At 41.5% G+C, this 15,102-nt stretch overlaps 1 protein-coding gene across 2 annotated transcripts in view; it reads right to left on the bottom strand.

The window, feature by feature from the left end:
- The window catches only part of naaladl2 (N-acetylated alpha-linked acidic dipeptidase like 2), a 482,128-nt gene that overhangs the window by 90,001 nt on the left and 377,025 nt on the right, over window positions 1-15,102 (bottom strand). For both annotated transcript variants that reach the window (XM_080429707.1, XM_080429708.1), the window contains exon 14: window positions 4,632-4,721. In XM_080429707.1, coding sequence (XP_080285833.1) covers window positions 4,632-4,721 — 90 coding nt within the window. The remainder of the gene's footprint in view (window positions 1-4,631; window positions 4,722-15,102) is intronic.

Genomic DNA, 15,102 nt, shown 5'->3' with positions numbered 1-15,102 from the left:
GACCCCCAGGGGTCCTTGGGGGGGTTCCCAGAAAAATTTGTTAATACAGCATACAGCATTTTAACCACTTCATCCATTTATACGTTGTCTTTTAAAAAATAGCAGATCTACAAGCTCACAGCGCGTCACTTCGTGCCGCGCTGCAAGCTTGTAGATCTGCTATTTTTGAACATTCTTTTTAAAAATCTTGAAAATGTCGAATCATTTTTCATTTTTTCAACACAAATCTTCTCTTCTGAGGGGTCCCTGGCACAAAACATTTTCATATGGGGGTCTGCGGTCAAATATTCATCACTTTGAGGGGTCCTTGACTTGAAAAGGTCTGAGAACCACTGGTCTTGACGACACAGGCCTGTCTCACTGGCACATCTTTGCATGTGACTGTGATTGCACTCCACTGGAGCTGTACTGGCGCTATAGTACAGTGGTTCTCAAACTTTTTCATGTCAAGGACCCCCAAATTGACACTTAGTAGCCCACGGACCCCCCATTTGAAAATATATGCCACAGGGACCCCCATAAGAGAAGATTGTTACGTCTCTAGCAGTGATTCTCAACCATTTTAATTTCAAGGACCCCCAGTTTGACATGCATTAGGCCATACGGACCCCCATTTAACAGCATTTCTATCCATTTAACCCCAATTTATATTGTAAAATCAATGTTGATTTAACTCTGAGAGTGTACAAATGGAACCAAATGGACCCGTTAGGGTATCCATCATTTAGCTGGGTACCCCCTGGAACTCCCTCAAGGATCCCTGGGGGTCCCCGGACCCCACTTTGAGAACCAATGCACTAGCACACACTTATGTACACACTCACATGTCTGATATCTGCATGCTGCTAAGTGATTTCTCACCTGTATCTGCAATCTGCTGCTATTATATCGTCTGCAAATGTTTTTCTACTTGCACTACAAACATTTCTGCCTTATCGTATTGCTATTTTAACCATGCACCTCATGTACTGTATATATTCATATAATTGTTTTTTATTTTTCTTCTCTATTCTTTACCCTCTTCTTGAAGCAGCAACAATGTTGGGAGATTTTACAAGAAAGAATTCCACCCACTCGTATACGCCTGGAAACTAATGATGGGATGATACACTCGTTTTGAATGTTTTGCATGGTCACAGAATATCAGTAACTATTGCTTCAAGGCAGGGATGGGACAATAAAACGAATAATACTAAAACTAAATAGAAGTGGGTGTTCAAAATCTAAAAAGAAAATGGCCAGCAACGCATGAAACTAAACTGAAATGGAAATAAATAAAAAGGACTATAAACTAAAGTCTCCTATAGCCACGATGGACTGTTGAAACATAGCGGAATGACTATGCAATCCATTTTCTAATAAGTACTGTATATAGATACCTGACAAGGGATTTGCGCTCCCTCTACCCCAATGAATGCCATCAGACCAGACACTTCTCTGTCGGGAACGCACAAACGCGCGCACACACTCGCCCACCCACCCACTGGCATGAGCGTGTCCCACAATCCTCTAATCTACAAGCAACACACACACACACACACACACACACACATATTCAGAGTACAATGCCTTTGCCTTTAAACTACCTAAAAATAACCCATGTACCCAGTACTACACACATGGATTTAATTTGGAAGAGGCTCATTTATGTCTGAGGTAATCTGAATACTTTTGTATTGAAATATGTTAAAAAATCTCTACATTTAGAACCTGTGGCCCGAGCAATGCAGTGGAAGTCAGCGTTAGACTCACCATGCAGATGCATATTCCTGCAATCATGCAAGAATGCATGTAAACACAAATACTTTATACCAAACAGTAACTGACCACCTATTCACCTGCCTCCACACCCCCCACCCACCCACTCTCTCCTGGTTAATAGAGGACCACAATGGAAATAAGCTTTTTCTTGTGTATTTATCTTCAGTGATATCCTTGTGTATGTGTTTGGAAGTGCCATTTCTTTTATCACCAAATAAGGTCAATCAATCAATTGCACACACACACACACACACACACACACACACACACACACACACACACACACACACACACACACACACACACACACACACACACACACACACACACACACACACACACACACACACACACACACACACACACACACACACAAATACAGTACATACTCTAGATTGCAACCAGTTAGTGAGAAGAAAAAGCTTCTTCCATAAGCCTCCCACACATCCTGCTCACCCCAATTACACTGCGTCTCTGTCCTCTCCTCCACTCAACTTACTAATGAAGAGCTTTTTTTGGAGAGGGTGTTCAGTCTTTCGAAAAAAGAAAAACTAAATTGCTGGCGTCGTACACTTAATAACAGTACCACTGAGTTGTGGCAGTTCTCCTGCTGAGCTAATGTCCTGGTTAAGCGGCTGTTTTTTGATACAGATAACTGCTGAATTAAGGAAAAAAAAGCATCATGAAGTGTCTTAACCGATTAAGACCTGAAGCCGATTCTTCAAATGTCTTCTAAATACAAACAGTTTTCTGAAAATATCAGTTTTCTTTCTATATCAGTGGTGCTCAAACATTTTCATGTCAAGGACCCCCAAAATGTATTTGGCCACTGAACCCCATCTCAAAATGTGTTGTTCCAGGGACCCCCAGAAGCAAATATTTGAGTTAAAATGTTTGCTTTAAAATAAGATATATATTCAAAGATTTGGACAAATTTTCACTATTTACTAAAATAGCAGATCTACAAGCTCGTAGCGTGGCACCGAGTGCCGCGCTACAAGCTTGTATATCTGCTATTTTTAAATAGCCAAAGTGTAAAATAATGATTTTTAGCTCAAATAAAAAAATTACACATAATGCATTCCCGGTCTTAATTGGTTAATAGAAGGTGGGCCAGCATAAGCTGTCACGAGAGCTTCAGTGGTGGTGCATTGTGTACTTTGTGAACTATGAAGGCAATTCATCACTGGCAATATGGTAAGCAGGTTCTATTTGTCAGTTGTGACATTGTTCTTTGCACACTGACGGGTACTTTAAGAGAGATGTCTAGTTAGTTTGGTGGCTGCGACAGAAATCGGGTGGTGGTAGTAGTGTTTGTAATAAACACGGTGAGCTGCTTACACACTGCTGTGAGCCGCTCATGACCTGTGACAATACTGTAGATCTACAGACGCTGGTGAAGAAAGATGAAAGAAAAGGTATACAGTAGTTTTTGCAAGTACAGATGACGCAAGGGCAACGGTAACGAAGTGCAATATTGTGAGCTAAAAATGCAACTATTCCACAGAGGCACTATTCAAGAAAAACTGGTCATATGATACTCTAAAAAAAACGAATTATTAAAAGTATGGTGAAACGAACAATATGTTTTTCAGACTTTTATAGCATATCCGTGGTTATCATATGGACCTAACAATAGATGCTAGGGGTGTGCCGATATATCGTCCCGCGATATATCGCGATACGTTTTCGTGACGATATGTATCGTTTAATTCTTTTTTACAATAATAATAATAATCAGGCATGCAAACAGCCCCAAGGTGAAAAGGGTGACAACATGTTTTTTTTTTTTCGGGTCAGGTGTCACACTATTGCCCTATTTGGATTCAAAACGGCTAGTGGAAGCTGAAAAGCTACAAGTTTGCATGTCTGAATAATGCAAAAACAGAAATATTTGTTTGCATTAGCTTTTTTTCTCCCCCATATATTTTCATAATAAAAAAGTGTGTATCGTAATCGTATTTAAGTTGTGTGCCCAATATCGTATCGTATCGTTTCGTGAAATTAGTGCATCGGCACACCCCTAGATGCCAAAACAATTGTGTATTTTTACATCAAATGTCCATAAAAAGCCAATCTTAATTACTTCCTGTGAACAAAAACATGCTGCGTGATGACATAGATACACTTTCATGAATATAAATTAATCTTGATTTCGTTCACCTGTGTGATTCCCATAGCTGCATGTTCTTCAAACACACCTGATTTTAATTACAGAGCTACTCCGTTTTGAATCTTATTCAAGATGACATCCAGACGGTTTATTATTCATTTTAATCTGCACACTGAAATATGTATCTGAAAACATTATAGGTTAGTAATAAGCCAGGTAGTAGCAAACATGCTTAGCTGGCCGTCTCTCTCTCCCTTGTAAACAAACGCTAGCACTGCCGCACGCGGCTGCATTGATTGAGATTCCAGTATCCCATTGCCTGAAGGGATGGGACCTTCTGATTGGTTCAAAGTACTGTACAATGACCAAAAATGTCATTTTACTGGACCTTTAAGGGCCGGGTCGGCAGAAAGCGGAGGAGCGCTTTGGATATCATGTCCCGAGTGCTCGCAATGAGCGTTTATTGATGCTTGCAACATTCAAACCGATCAACCATTTGCTGTGATGAAACCAAACGTGTCATCCGTGTTATTAGCACAAATAGCCTTGCTGAAACAACGGTAAACAATGGAAAAACGCGTTGTAGTAACGATTCAATGGCAGGTCGTAAATGATCCGACAATGAATCGTCAGGTCATTATACAATGTAACATGAATGTTACACAGTATGACTTTAAAGTGACACTCACAATCTTGGAGTGCAGTAAAGGTATTTTATGTTCTGTAGAAAGATGTTCTTGGGGGAATGTGGTCGTACCTTGGCAATGGTCTCGTGGAACTTGAAGAGTGGGTCAACTGTTTCTGGGGACTCGGCAGGAAAGTCGGCCTCAGACAGGAAGCTGGTGGTCTGGGGGAAAGAACGAGGAAGAGAAGACTATCCTGTTAGATTTCAAAGCCTAACTACAGTATACAAGGGTTACAGATATTGTGAAATGCTAGAAATTCTAATAATGTGAAATGAAAGTATTAGGACCAAACAATATGTAATATGTTTTGGTAAACAGTTTTTTTTAAAAGGTGAGCTTTATTAGATAATGTTTTGACCCAAGTTGCCAAGATCCACAACTGTTACACCTACAGTCGTAGTTGGTCGGGGAAAATATGTATTGACAATTAACTCTTTGAAAGAACGTTCGTGTGATGCAACCTGTTTTGATTTGTTTTAATGTATTAGTTCAATGACTAAGAGTCGTGTGGAGTCTGGATTATGTCAGTGTCCACTATTACTTGTTTACTGTTATCACTAACATGAGCCGGTATAAGATTAGACACTTTACATCTACAGTGTGGGCATATCAGTCGGATCGGCGGTGCGACATAGTGCTGTCCCCTTAAACCCCTTCTTTCTCCTCTCATTTCTTTCATTGCTAAGATAACTCTTCTATCATCAGTTCACCTCACCCTCTCCTCTGACAGTAAAGTAACGGCAGCCTATGGTATAGTGATCCATCAGACTACTGAAATTAACCTACAGTACAGTAAAAATGTGCACACGCCCACCCGCTCACACATGCGCGCACGCACGCACGCACGCACGCACGCACACACGCACACACGCACACACACACACACACACACACACACACACACACACACACACACACACACACACACACGCACACACGCACACACACACACACAGCAACATTAATTTGCACATAGCAGTTAGTATCCAGTAGGGAACTGTTTCAGATTTGTCTCCTATTTTCCAAAGCTATTTTTAAGTCTTTCTGCAGAGTCTCAAGTCTAGTCCCATGTGTTTTACTTTTAGATTTTTTTATCATCATCACATAGTCATTTATTATTTGATTACATATACAGTAATTGAAAGAAACATTCTTCTCCCCCCCTCACACCCCTCTATATCATTGGTTATCCCAAGTCTTAATAATTAATCAGATGAACATAATCATTTATAACTGAGAGAGGTTGCTCCTAGGACAACCTCTCTTTAGAAGCTCCAACCAATAACACATTTCTGGGTGGATTAGTGTTTGGTAGAATGATAAAGTGATTATGAGGGAGCCCCACAGGCAAAGGACTGCACTTTATTGCAGTTTATTGTTGTACTAAATGTAGGTCCTAGACCACACTACACTACACTAACTAATAGCTTACTATGAACATTATTTATATTATTTTGTGATTTATTACCTGCTTCTTGTTCTTAACAAAGAAAACCATACCAAAAATGCACCATTAAACTATACAGTAAAATACAAATAAATAAATATAATAAACAAAAAAACACACACAGAGAGGAAAATAGTGCTGATAATGTACACGCTGGAAAGTATCATTCCCGTGAGCAAACTGTTTGGCCTTAAAGACCAGCTGAAATGAAAAATGTGTATTTCCCACTTTAAGAGCATATCCATGGTTATATCAAAAGTCTCTAAAAGTCCAATTACTTCTTGTCAAAGTAAAATGTGATGCGTGATTAGACGCAGTGTCTGATTCTGGGGCGAATGGCTCTGCGGGCGCCATATTGGGAAGGAGGAGTTCATAAGAGGCAGCTGCGGAACTCGCCAGAACTCCACTGGAAGAAGAGACAAGGTTTGTTTGTGTGCTTGGGATGAGATTGGTTCAAAACAAAGATGTGTTTGTTGTGCACTCATGGAGCACATTGAGTTATTGTTATAAGTTGTGTCTCAATTTTACAAATTGAGGCTTCACCACATCGCCAAACTATAAATTACAGAGTGGCAACACAGCAAAAGTTGTGCAAAACAGTCATCTTCTAAGGATATTTGTTATTTTACTTTCAAGCCATCTACGCTCCACTTACGTGTTTCACAAAGACCTCAATGATGGTCAATTATGTCAGTTTTTCAAGTTCATAGCAATGGAAGTTTTTTGGTCCAAAAATGTAATAATAAATATCTATTCCATTGTCAATTGTATTTATTTCATTGTGGTATTTATTATTTAATCTTTGGACTAAAAAACATCCATAGATAGGCATCGCTGTGCTCTGACTTTAATATCATGATTGATGAGTATGTTGGATATAGACAGAAAAGGCAATTCTGCAATGTGGCCTGCATATTTCATGAATATCGTCTAGTTCAGTGAGTGACTATTACTGTTACTGTTATTTTGGTATGAAAATATGCATTTCAGCTGAAACTGGATCCATAACTCCATGTCTGGCACAACCTTAACTGCTTGAACATTCAGGGAGTTATAATGATTTTAATAGTGGAGAGACTGCCTGCTTCAATGGATATAAATGCATTAGAAGGATCGGATCCAGCCTTCCCAATATGGCGGCCGCGGAGATATGTCGCTCCAATGGACTGCAGCAGCCAATGAGGTATCTATGTTTCTATATCTATATGGCACCGACTGATTCAGTCAGTAAACAACCCACCTCCACTGCTGTGATTAGCTGAGAAGCACCCAGCCCCTGTTTCAATAGGAAATCAGCCATAATATTATGGTCATAAAAACCACAGCTGATCTCTAAAGTTGCAGTTCACACATCCAAACTTGGTCTGAAATATAAATGTTTGATCAATAATGCCCCTGTCAAGTATTTTTCTCACCCAAAAAACATCTATAAAGGAGCCAGGAGCTTAAAATGTCTATCTCAATTGAAAATAATTGAAGATACAATATTTTTCAATTGATTCTGGTTCCTCTGGGCATGCTTAAGAACATACAAAAACATTTTGGAAAATATGTCTTCCGGAAAGGCGTACATTTCAAGATGGCAAAATGGCGACCGGGAAATTAAATAGCCGTATATTATCTCAAATGCAGAAATGTATACAAAAGATTTTTCCCAAACAGTACAAACCAATAAAATATAAAAACAACAACTGTACAACTATAAATAACAAGACACCAGGCCTGACAAAGAAACCGTGCATTTCAATACATTTAGACCAAGAATTGATGTTCTTCAAACATCAAGAATGCAAGCAGGTTTTTGAATGGCGAAATATCTCACAACATGTCGCACTATACGTGTCTCTCACAAAATGTATACAAGGAAGTGAATGTCGAATTTCTTATTTTGTTTCTCCGATATTTTTTGGGCCTTTTTTCCTTTATTCATAGTCATTCACAGTGGATATGGACAGGAAACGGGGGGACAAAGATGGGAAGAGACATGCAGCAAAGACCGTAGGGAACGGGACTCGAACCCGCAGTGCGCGGCTGTCAGGCTACTTATGAGCCTAGGTGCCCGGGACCGCTAAGCGCGCGGTCCGGGCCGAATCACACATCTCTGTGGTAAAGGAGCTTACAGAGTATTATGCAACATTTTATGAAGCGTCTGCAACCTTTCATTTTTCAATACTACTGAATACTACCGCCGGTGCAGCTCCTCCTTGACACATTTTTTGTCATTTTGACATCGCTTTCAGTCCAAGCTTAAATTGGCCGTAACTCTCCTCTTTTTCCAGATTCAACCCCTCGATCCCCCTCATGCCTCAGCAGCTCACCTCATCCCCTCATTAGCTCACCATGGTGCACGGCTGCAGATCATTGCCAATCTAGCCTCGGAAACCCAGGCTTTTTTTTTTGTTACAAAAGAAAAAAAGCCTGGGGGAGCGATGCAGGAACGATGGTCTTGGACCTTGTTATCTCCTAACCAATCAGAGTGCAGAGGGGCGTCGCTCTAAATTTGGTGACGTCAGCGTGCTCCGTGCACAGGCCGAGGGGGGGAGGGGAGGGGAGGCGGGGACATAGATTGGTGAAGCAATAGGAAGCCACGCACAAATCCAGGCGGCTGTGTTTGGGTCCGCCCTTCAAGACCATGGATTGAGCTCGTAGCCTCAGGCTATTGCCAATCAGACCCGGCCAGCTCACCTCATTCCCTCATTAACTCCCCTGTATAAATAGCAGTCCATCTCCCTCTATTTGCCACCGCTGAGATTGTCTTGTCTGTTCGACCAAGGTCTCCAGCCTAATTCTGTCTCCTGACCTGCCCATTTGGACCCTGTCTGTTTCACCATGAACTTGGATTACCTGCCTGCCCCATGCTTGTTAGATTGTTTGCCTTGTGGACGACTGATTACCGGGTTCTTTTCGATTATACATGCCCGACCCTTGTTGAATTGTTTGCCTCGTGGACTGATTTACCTGGTTCTGACTTATTTGCCTGTCTGTTGATTCTAAAAACTCAGTAAAAACTCTGTTACCTGAACTTTACTGTGCTTGTCGTCATGCTTTTGCAGGTTCAAGTCTGTCTTCAAATGCTACAGTTAAAGGGATAGTTCACCCAAAACAATACTTTTTTTTAATCAATTAGTCACCCCATGGAGACTTGAATTCATGGATATTTTTTTGTTTTTGTTGCATTCCTAATTCCGGTAGGAGACACAAAGGAGTGTGTTTGTGTCTCCTACCGGAACCGCTGCCGGTCATCAAATTATTGGCTTAGGAATGTGACAAAAACTAAAAAATATCCATGAATTCAAGTCTCCATGGGGTGACTAAACGATAGAAAAAATATTGTTTTGGGTGAACTATCCCTTTAAGCAAGGTAGTCATTATTGAGAAATGTAGAATCATCATGAAGGGGTTGAATTCTCAATAACTGCCTCTCTGTACATTATCCTGCTTATTACATACTTATAAACATAATAATTATTCATGTAAGGCGACGTTTCCCAACCTGGGGTGAGGCCATGTCTGTTTAGAGCTACAGTATAGTCCAAAATATTAAACGTTTGCACATCTCACATCATTGTGAACCACACTAATAAAACTGTTTGCTGCAAGGGCATATGTTACAGTATGTGTGTTAGATTACAGTACGTAATGTTTTATGATACTGTTGATGATCAAAATAAACTGTTGTTCTAAAGTGCTTTCAAAAAGCAAGGCCACAAGTTAACCACTATGCCACACTTTGTAAATAAAATCTATCTAAACTACTGCATTTAAAATGCCTCAGTTCAAGCCATCTACTCTCCTATAAGAAAATATGCTGTATTTGATATTAAAACAGAACCAACATCTAATAAAAACTGAAAACATATGGTCATAACAACAAAAACTTCAATTATGTCCTGCAGCCAGGAAGAATTGTCCCAAAACCAAAACTAAGCAACTTGACATTGATGGAAGGGCAGACGTTTTGGCTTAATAATTCACATATTTATTCCAAGAAGGCACACACCAAAGTTTAGAGCAGACATTTTTTGAGGCGCTGGCTCTGTCAAGTGTGTGAATAATTGAGAGCAACATCTGCTTCAGAGTGCAGTGCGCCCCCATTGTGAATGTGAATGTCAATCTCAATGCAGTATTCCCCGGAAATAATCCTCCCAGCTTGCATTCTGCTGAGAAAATGTTATGCGGGTAAGTTTAATGGTGACTCCTAAAGAGGCCATGTGTTGTCATTTGAGGTCAGCAGCGTTCTGTTTTGCCCTTATGGTTGTCATTGTGCTGCATTCTAGGGTAACATTAACCATGAGGTGCAGATGAGTGAATGAGGGACACCTAAGTGCTTCACTCTTAACTCTTTGACTGTCAGAGTATTTTCATAATGTACTCACCCAGTGCCAAGCTTTTTTCGAGCGATTTTCGTGTTTTTAGTAGTTTTTAAAGTTGTCATAAAAGTTTTGTCCATATTTATCGATCGATTCACTGTGTGTTTCCGGAGCAGGAGTCTCTGACTATTGCTCCGGAAGCAAAACATTGCATCCGGAGCTAGTGTCCCCTTCGCTACAGGCTGTTGGAAACACGCGTCTCCTCGGAAAAATTGACCCAAAAAAAAGAACAGAGATACAGGCGAAAGAAAAAAACTACAAACATGGAGTCGACGGGAACGGAATGACGTTAAATCCATTAGTTCCATATCTGTTTGTGCTACAGTTTTACTGCTCCCTTCGGATTCAAGATCAGACCGTGACGGTCTATAAAACAACATTAAGTAAAAACTCGGGATTTCTCGTTCTGGCACTGAGGGCATTCAGAAAAAACTCGGGATAACTCGGGGCTTGGCACTGAGAGAGTTAAGGCCTGTACAAAGTGGCCCGTACAAAGTGGCCCGTACAAAGTGGCCCGTACAAAGTGGCCGTTTTCACGTGCGTCGGGGGTGAGAAACGGTCGTATGTTATTTATTCCTCCTAGTTTTCTTACTGTATGTTGAATCCCGGCCATTAGGCCCATATACCTATTCATCCAATAGATGGCAGTTGTACAGTAGCTCCCCCACAATGCAACGCATTCACTCTGTTACTGTTAGAAATGCGGGTCGATTAGTCAGAATTTAGTTTGCCAGCCCTGCAGTTGAGATTCCAAGAAGCACCAAAAACATATAACCAACTAACACAAAGTCGCCATAAACTACGGCCACCCTTTATTGTTATATTATGTATTTTGGATCTTCTCAGTGAGATGTCTCCAGTCTCCTGTGTGTAACTGCTGGTGTAGAATGGGTGTAAGTCTCCACCGTGTCTGCGTTTGCTCTGGCAGTGTACAAATATACAGAACCAAATGGACCCAGCCGTTCCGTAAACACACACATAAATAATATAGCACAGTGCAGTAGGGGTGAAACTCAAGTTTTGTAGACAACAATTGTTTTTGTCTAGTTTGGGGACTTTCATTGCATGTTTTGCTCAATAAACAGGACATCTAAGCTACATGCTAGCACAGCAGGGGAATATAGGACCTAACCTAAACCTAACCCTAACCCTAACCTTAGTGGGGAACATAGAACCCGGGGAACATAGGTATGACCCCCTAAATAATAGCGCAACTAGCCTACATGCTAGCTCGCTTCATGAGAGTTTGGATATTAAGTTATTATTTGGCCATGTTCGGCTAAAGTTATTTGGCCATGTTCACCCCGGCGTTAATCGTCGCTATTGTTGTGGAGACCTGTGTGGTGTCAAAATGGTGTCCGTTGATATGTGAGCGTCTCATGCTGGTTCCGTGTTTATATGTTTATGTTTTTCTACCCACGTCCGTCACTTCCATTTAAGAGGGATCAGAGGAAAACCATTTTCTCACTACTGCCAAAATGTTGCCACGGGTACTTTTTGCGAACGTACTGTGAACGCAAGTCGGGTTGAGTTCATTCCGCAGGCGGACGGATAGTAAATTTGATGGACAAAACGCTCCTCCGCTCCTGTTGTCTGCCCACGGGTCTTACGGAGACCTTGTGCGGGCCTATACACAGAGAGACAGACACGCACAGACATACCCATCCATGCATACATGACAATAGAAAGGCTAGAACATATATGTAGGCCTATATACACCGGCCTGTGTGCACACACACTACAGACCCCAATATAAATGGTAAATTATCTGTATTTCTAAAGCGCCATTTATCCAAAGCATTTTATATCTGTTACATTCATCCATTCACACGCCGAGAGGAGGCAACCATGCAGGGAACCAACCCGCTCATGGGAAGCAGTTAGGGGTTCATTGACTTGCTCAATGACACTTCAACATTATGCCAGTAGGAGCCGCTCTATCTCCTGGGCCATACTGCCGCCCCATCAGACATATTATGCCATCTCTTGCTACATCCCTGCTCATTCTTTTGACCTAATGGGGTCTACAGCATGTGTACTACCATTAGCTGGACTTATCCTTGGCAGCAGCACAAGCGAAAGTAGTCCATGATGAAGGGTTTTGAACAACAAGAGACCATTCAACAAAGAGCAACCCAGAGGATCAAAGACACCTGAGCCGTGTTCACTTTGTGCTCGGAGCCCTTTGTACCTCTTAGCGCTCCCTAAAGACCACATCTTCCTGCACTTTCATCTCAGGAATCAGGCTCTCTGTTAATCCATTAAGACCCGGGAACATATTTGAGTAAATTTAAGATTTCTTTGGCTGTAGCAGATATACAAGCTCATCGCGCGGCACCTATGAGCTTGTAGATCTGCAATGTTTTTTGAAACATTGTGGAAAAACTTTGCAAATCTTTGGATATAGCTATATGTTTTAAAGCGAACATTTTTAACTCCGATCTGTGCTTCTGGGGGTCCCTGGAACAACATATTTTGAGATGGGGGTCCGTGGCCAAATACATATCATTTTGGGGGTCCTTGACATGGAAAAGTTGGAGCACCACTGATATAGCAACATACTGTTAGGATTTAGAAATGTTTTAGATATGTATTTGGCCACAGACCCCCATCTCAAAATGTTTTGTTCCAGGGACCCCCCAGAAGCAAAGATTTGAGTTAACCATGTTGGCTTTAAAATAATATTCAAAGATTTGCACACATTTTCAAGATTTTTCAAAAATAGCAGATCTACAAGCTCGTAGCGCGGCACTCGCGCTATGAGCTTGTAGATCTGCTATTTTTGAATATCCAAATAAATCAAAAAATTACACGGATGCGTTCCCGGATTGAATGGGTTAATGTTTCCGCTCTCGGTCTCTGTTCCTCACCGCCCTTCTGTCTCACTCTCCAAAATACTCTCTCTGCTCTCTGGCCATTACAGACATGCATCGGTGACACGGCAGGTTGGGTTGGCGTAGAGGTAGAGAGAACAATGCTGGTGCATATGGTTATTCCTTGGCACCATCTGGAGGAAGTAGTAATAGTAGTCACAAACTGCTGACTGAATGGTGACCCATATCGATGCGTTTCATCATGCCTGTCAAAGTGCCCCTGATCAAGGCACTGGCCATCCAACTGCACAGTGAAATCTAGCCCCATTTGGAGCCTCTCCCTCCGCTACGGCTCCGAGACGAGGTTCCACGCAGCTCGGTGCCGTTTCAGCGGGATATTTTCGAATATTTTCCACTATGCATGATTCTTAACCTTTACCGCACATCGTATCCAAAAAGTAAAGGTGTTCGGGTTGAAACAAGCGTTCGAATCGCTTAAAATGTCAGCCTGTGCAAGGCCATGTTCTCCCAATGCAATCTTACGGGAGCAGTACTGCGCATGCGGACGGGGGTTGACTGGCCGCAAGGCTGACATTTTAAGCGATTTAAACGCTTGTTTCAACCCGTCGCTTAGATTTTCTTTCCCGCTAAGAGTTAAAACATCTGAGAGCAGGGCGGAAAACCTTAACTTTTTGGATACGATGTGCGGAAAAGGGTAAGAATCATGCATAGTGGAAAATATTCGAAAATGTCCTGCTCAAACGGCACCGAGCTGCGTGGAACCTCATCTCGGAGCTATATGGCGGAGGGAGAGGTTCCGATTGGAGCTAAGTAAAATCCTACATTTAATGGAACACAGAGTGTAAAAATTGTGCCATAAGGGGTGGAGCCTGCTGGAAGAAGAATTCCAGTTACCGTTTGTGACGCACACACACGCACACACACACACACACACGCACACGCACGCACACGCACACGCACACGCACACGCACGCACACACGCACACACGCACACGTACACTAACTCAAAGGACTGTAATGAAGGATTTGGATTTAATAAGCTAACCATGCTTAAATACAAAGCACTGTATGGCACTCAATGATCAGTGACATTTGAGTCAGATATATTTAATTAAAAGTTTTGACTACTGTATTGTTAATGAAATACCCTTTTGTCGTACTCTTGACATAACTTGAAAGAGGAAAACTTAGAAATTAGACAACAAAGATTATACTTTTGAAAATAAATGCTTGATCTTCCCCAGAAACCAGCTATTAGTCCTAATTACTTGCAAGTAAATGCAAGTGCATTTTGAAAAAAAGTTTTAGAAGCACCGTATCTACAGATCATTAAAGAAATGTTCTTTCACACATCTGTTCTTGCATAGTTCTCGCAAAGTGTAGCCAGATGAAATGACACATAAAACACTAATGTCTTGTTAATGAGAAAAACGCTGTCGCTCTGGAGAACCAGAAGACAGCTGATAAAAGAGCTTTTTAGGAGAAAACAAAACCACAGGGAGTTAAATGCTAGGTACTCTTGTTACTCACACCAACGACTTCATCAGGTTTGTCTCAGACGACCTCCAATAGAGGAAGAGAACAGGCTGTTGACATGACTTTGACAGAGATTACTTTCATCTGCACACACCTCCATACTAGCACATCCATTTGTGGGTGCACACAAAATACACACGCGCGCACGCGCACACGCACACACACACACACACACACACACACCCACCTACCTGCTTTGCATCTCTATTACAATTTTTCCACAATTGCTACAACACTAAACCCATTCTAAACCCAAACCCATTCGTCAAAGCAATCACTCTTTTGGTAAAACCTTAAACACTGTTCAGGTAGTTAGACACAATTTGCAGATCTCATCGGCTCCTCTTGCAAAACT

The sequence above is a fragment of the Gymnoscopelus braueri genome, assembly GCF_963280865.1.
Source record: "Gymnoscopelus braueri genome assembly, chromosome: 6".
NCBI lineage: Eukaryota > Metazoa > Chordata > Actinopteri > Myctophiformes > Myctophidae > Gymnoscopelus > Gymnoscopelus braueri.
The sequence above is the reverse complement of the archived record's forward strand: the minus strand, read 5'-3'. Positions and strand labels throughout refer to the sequence as shown.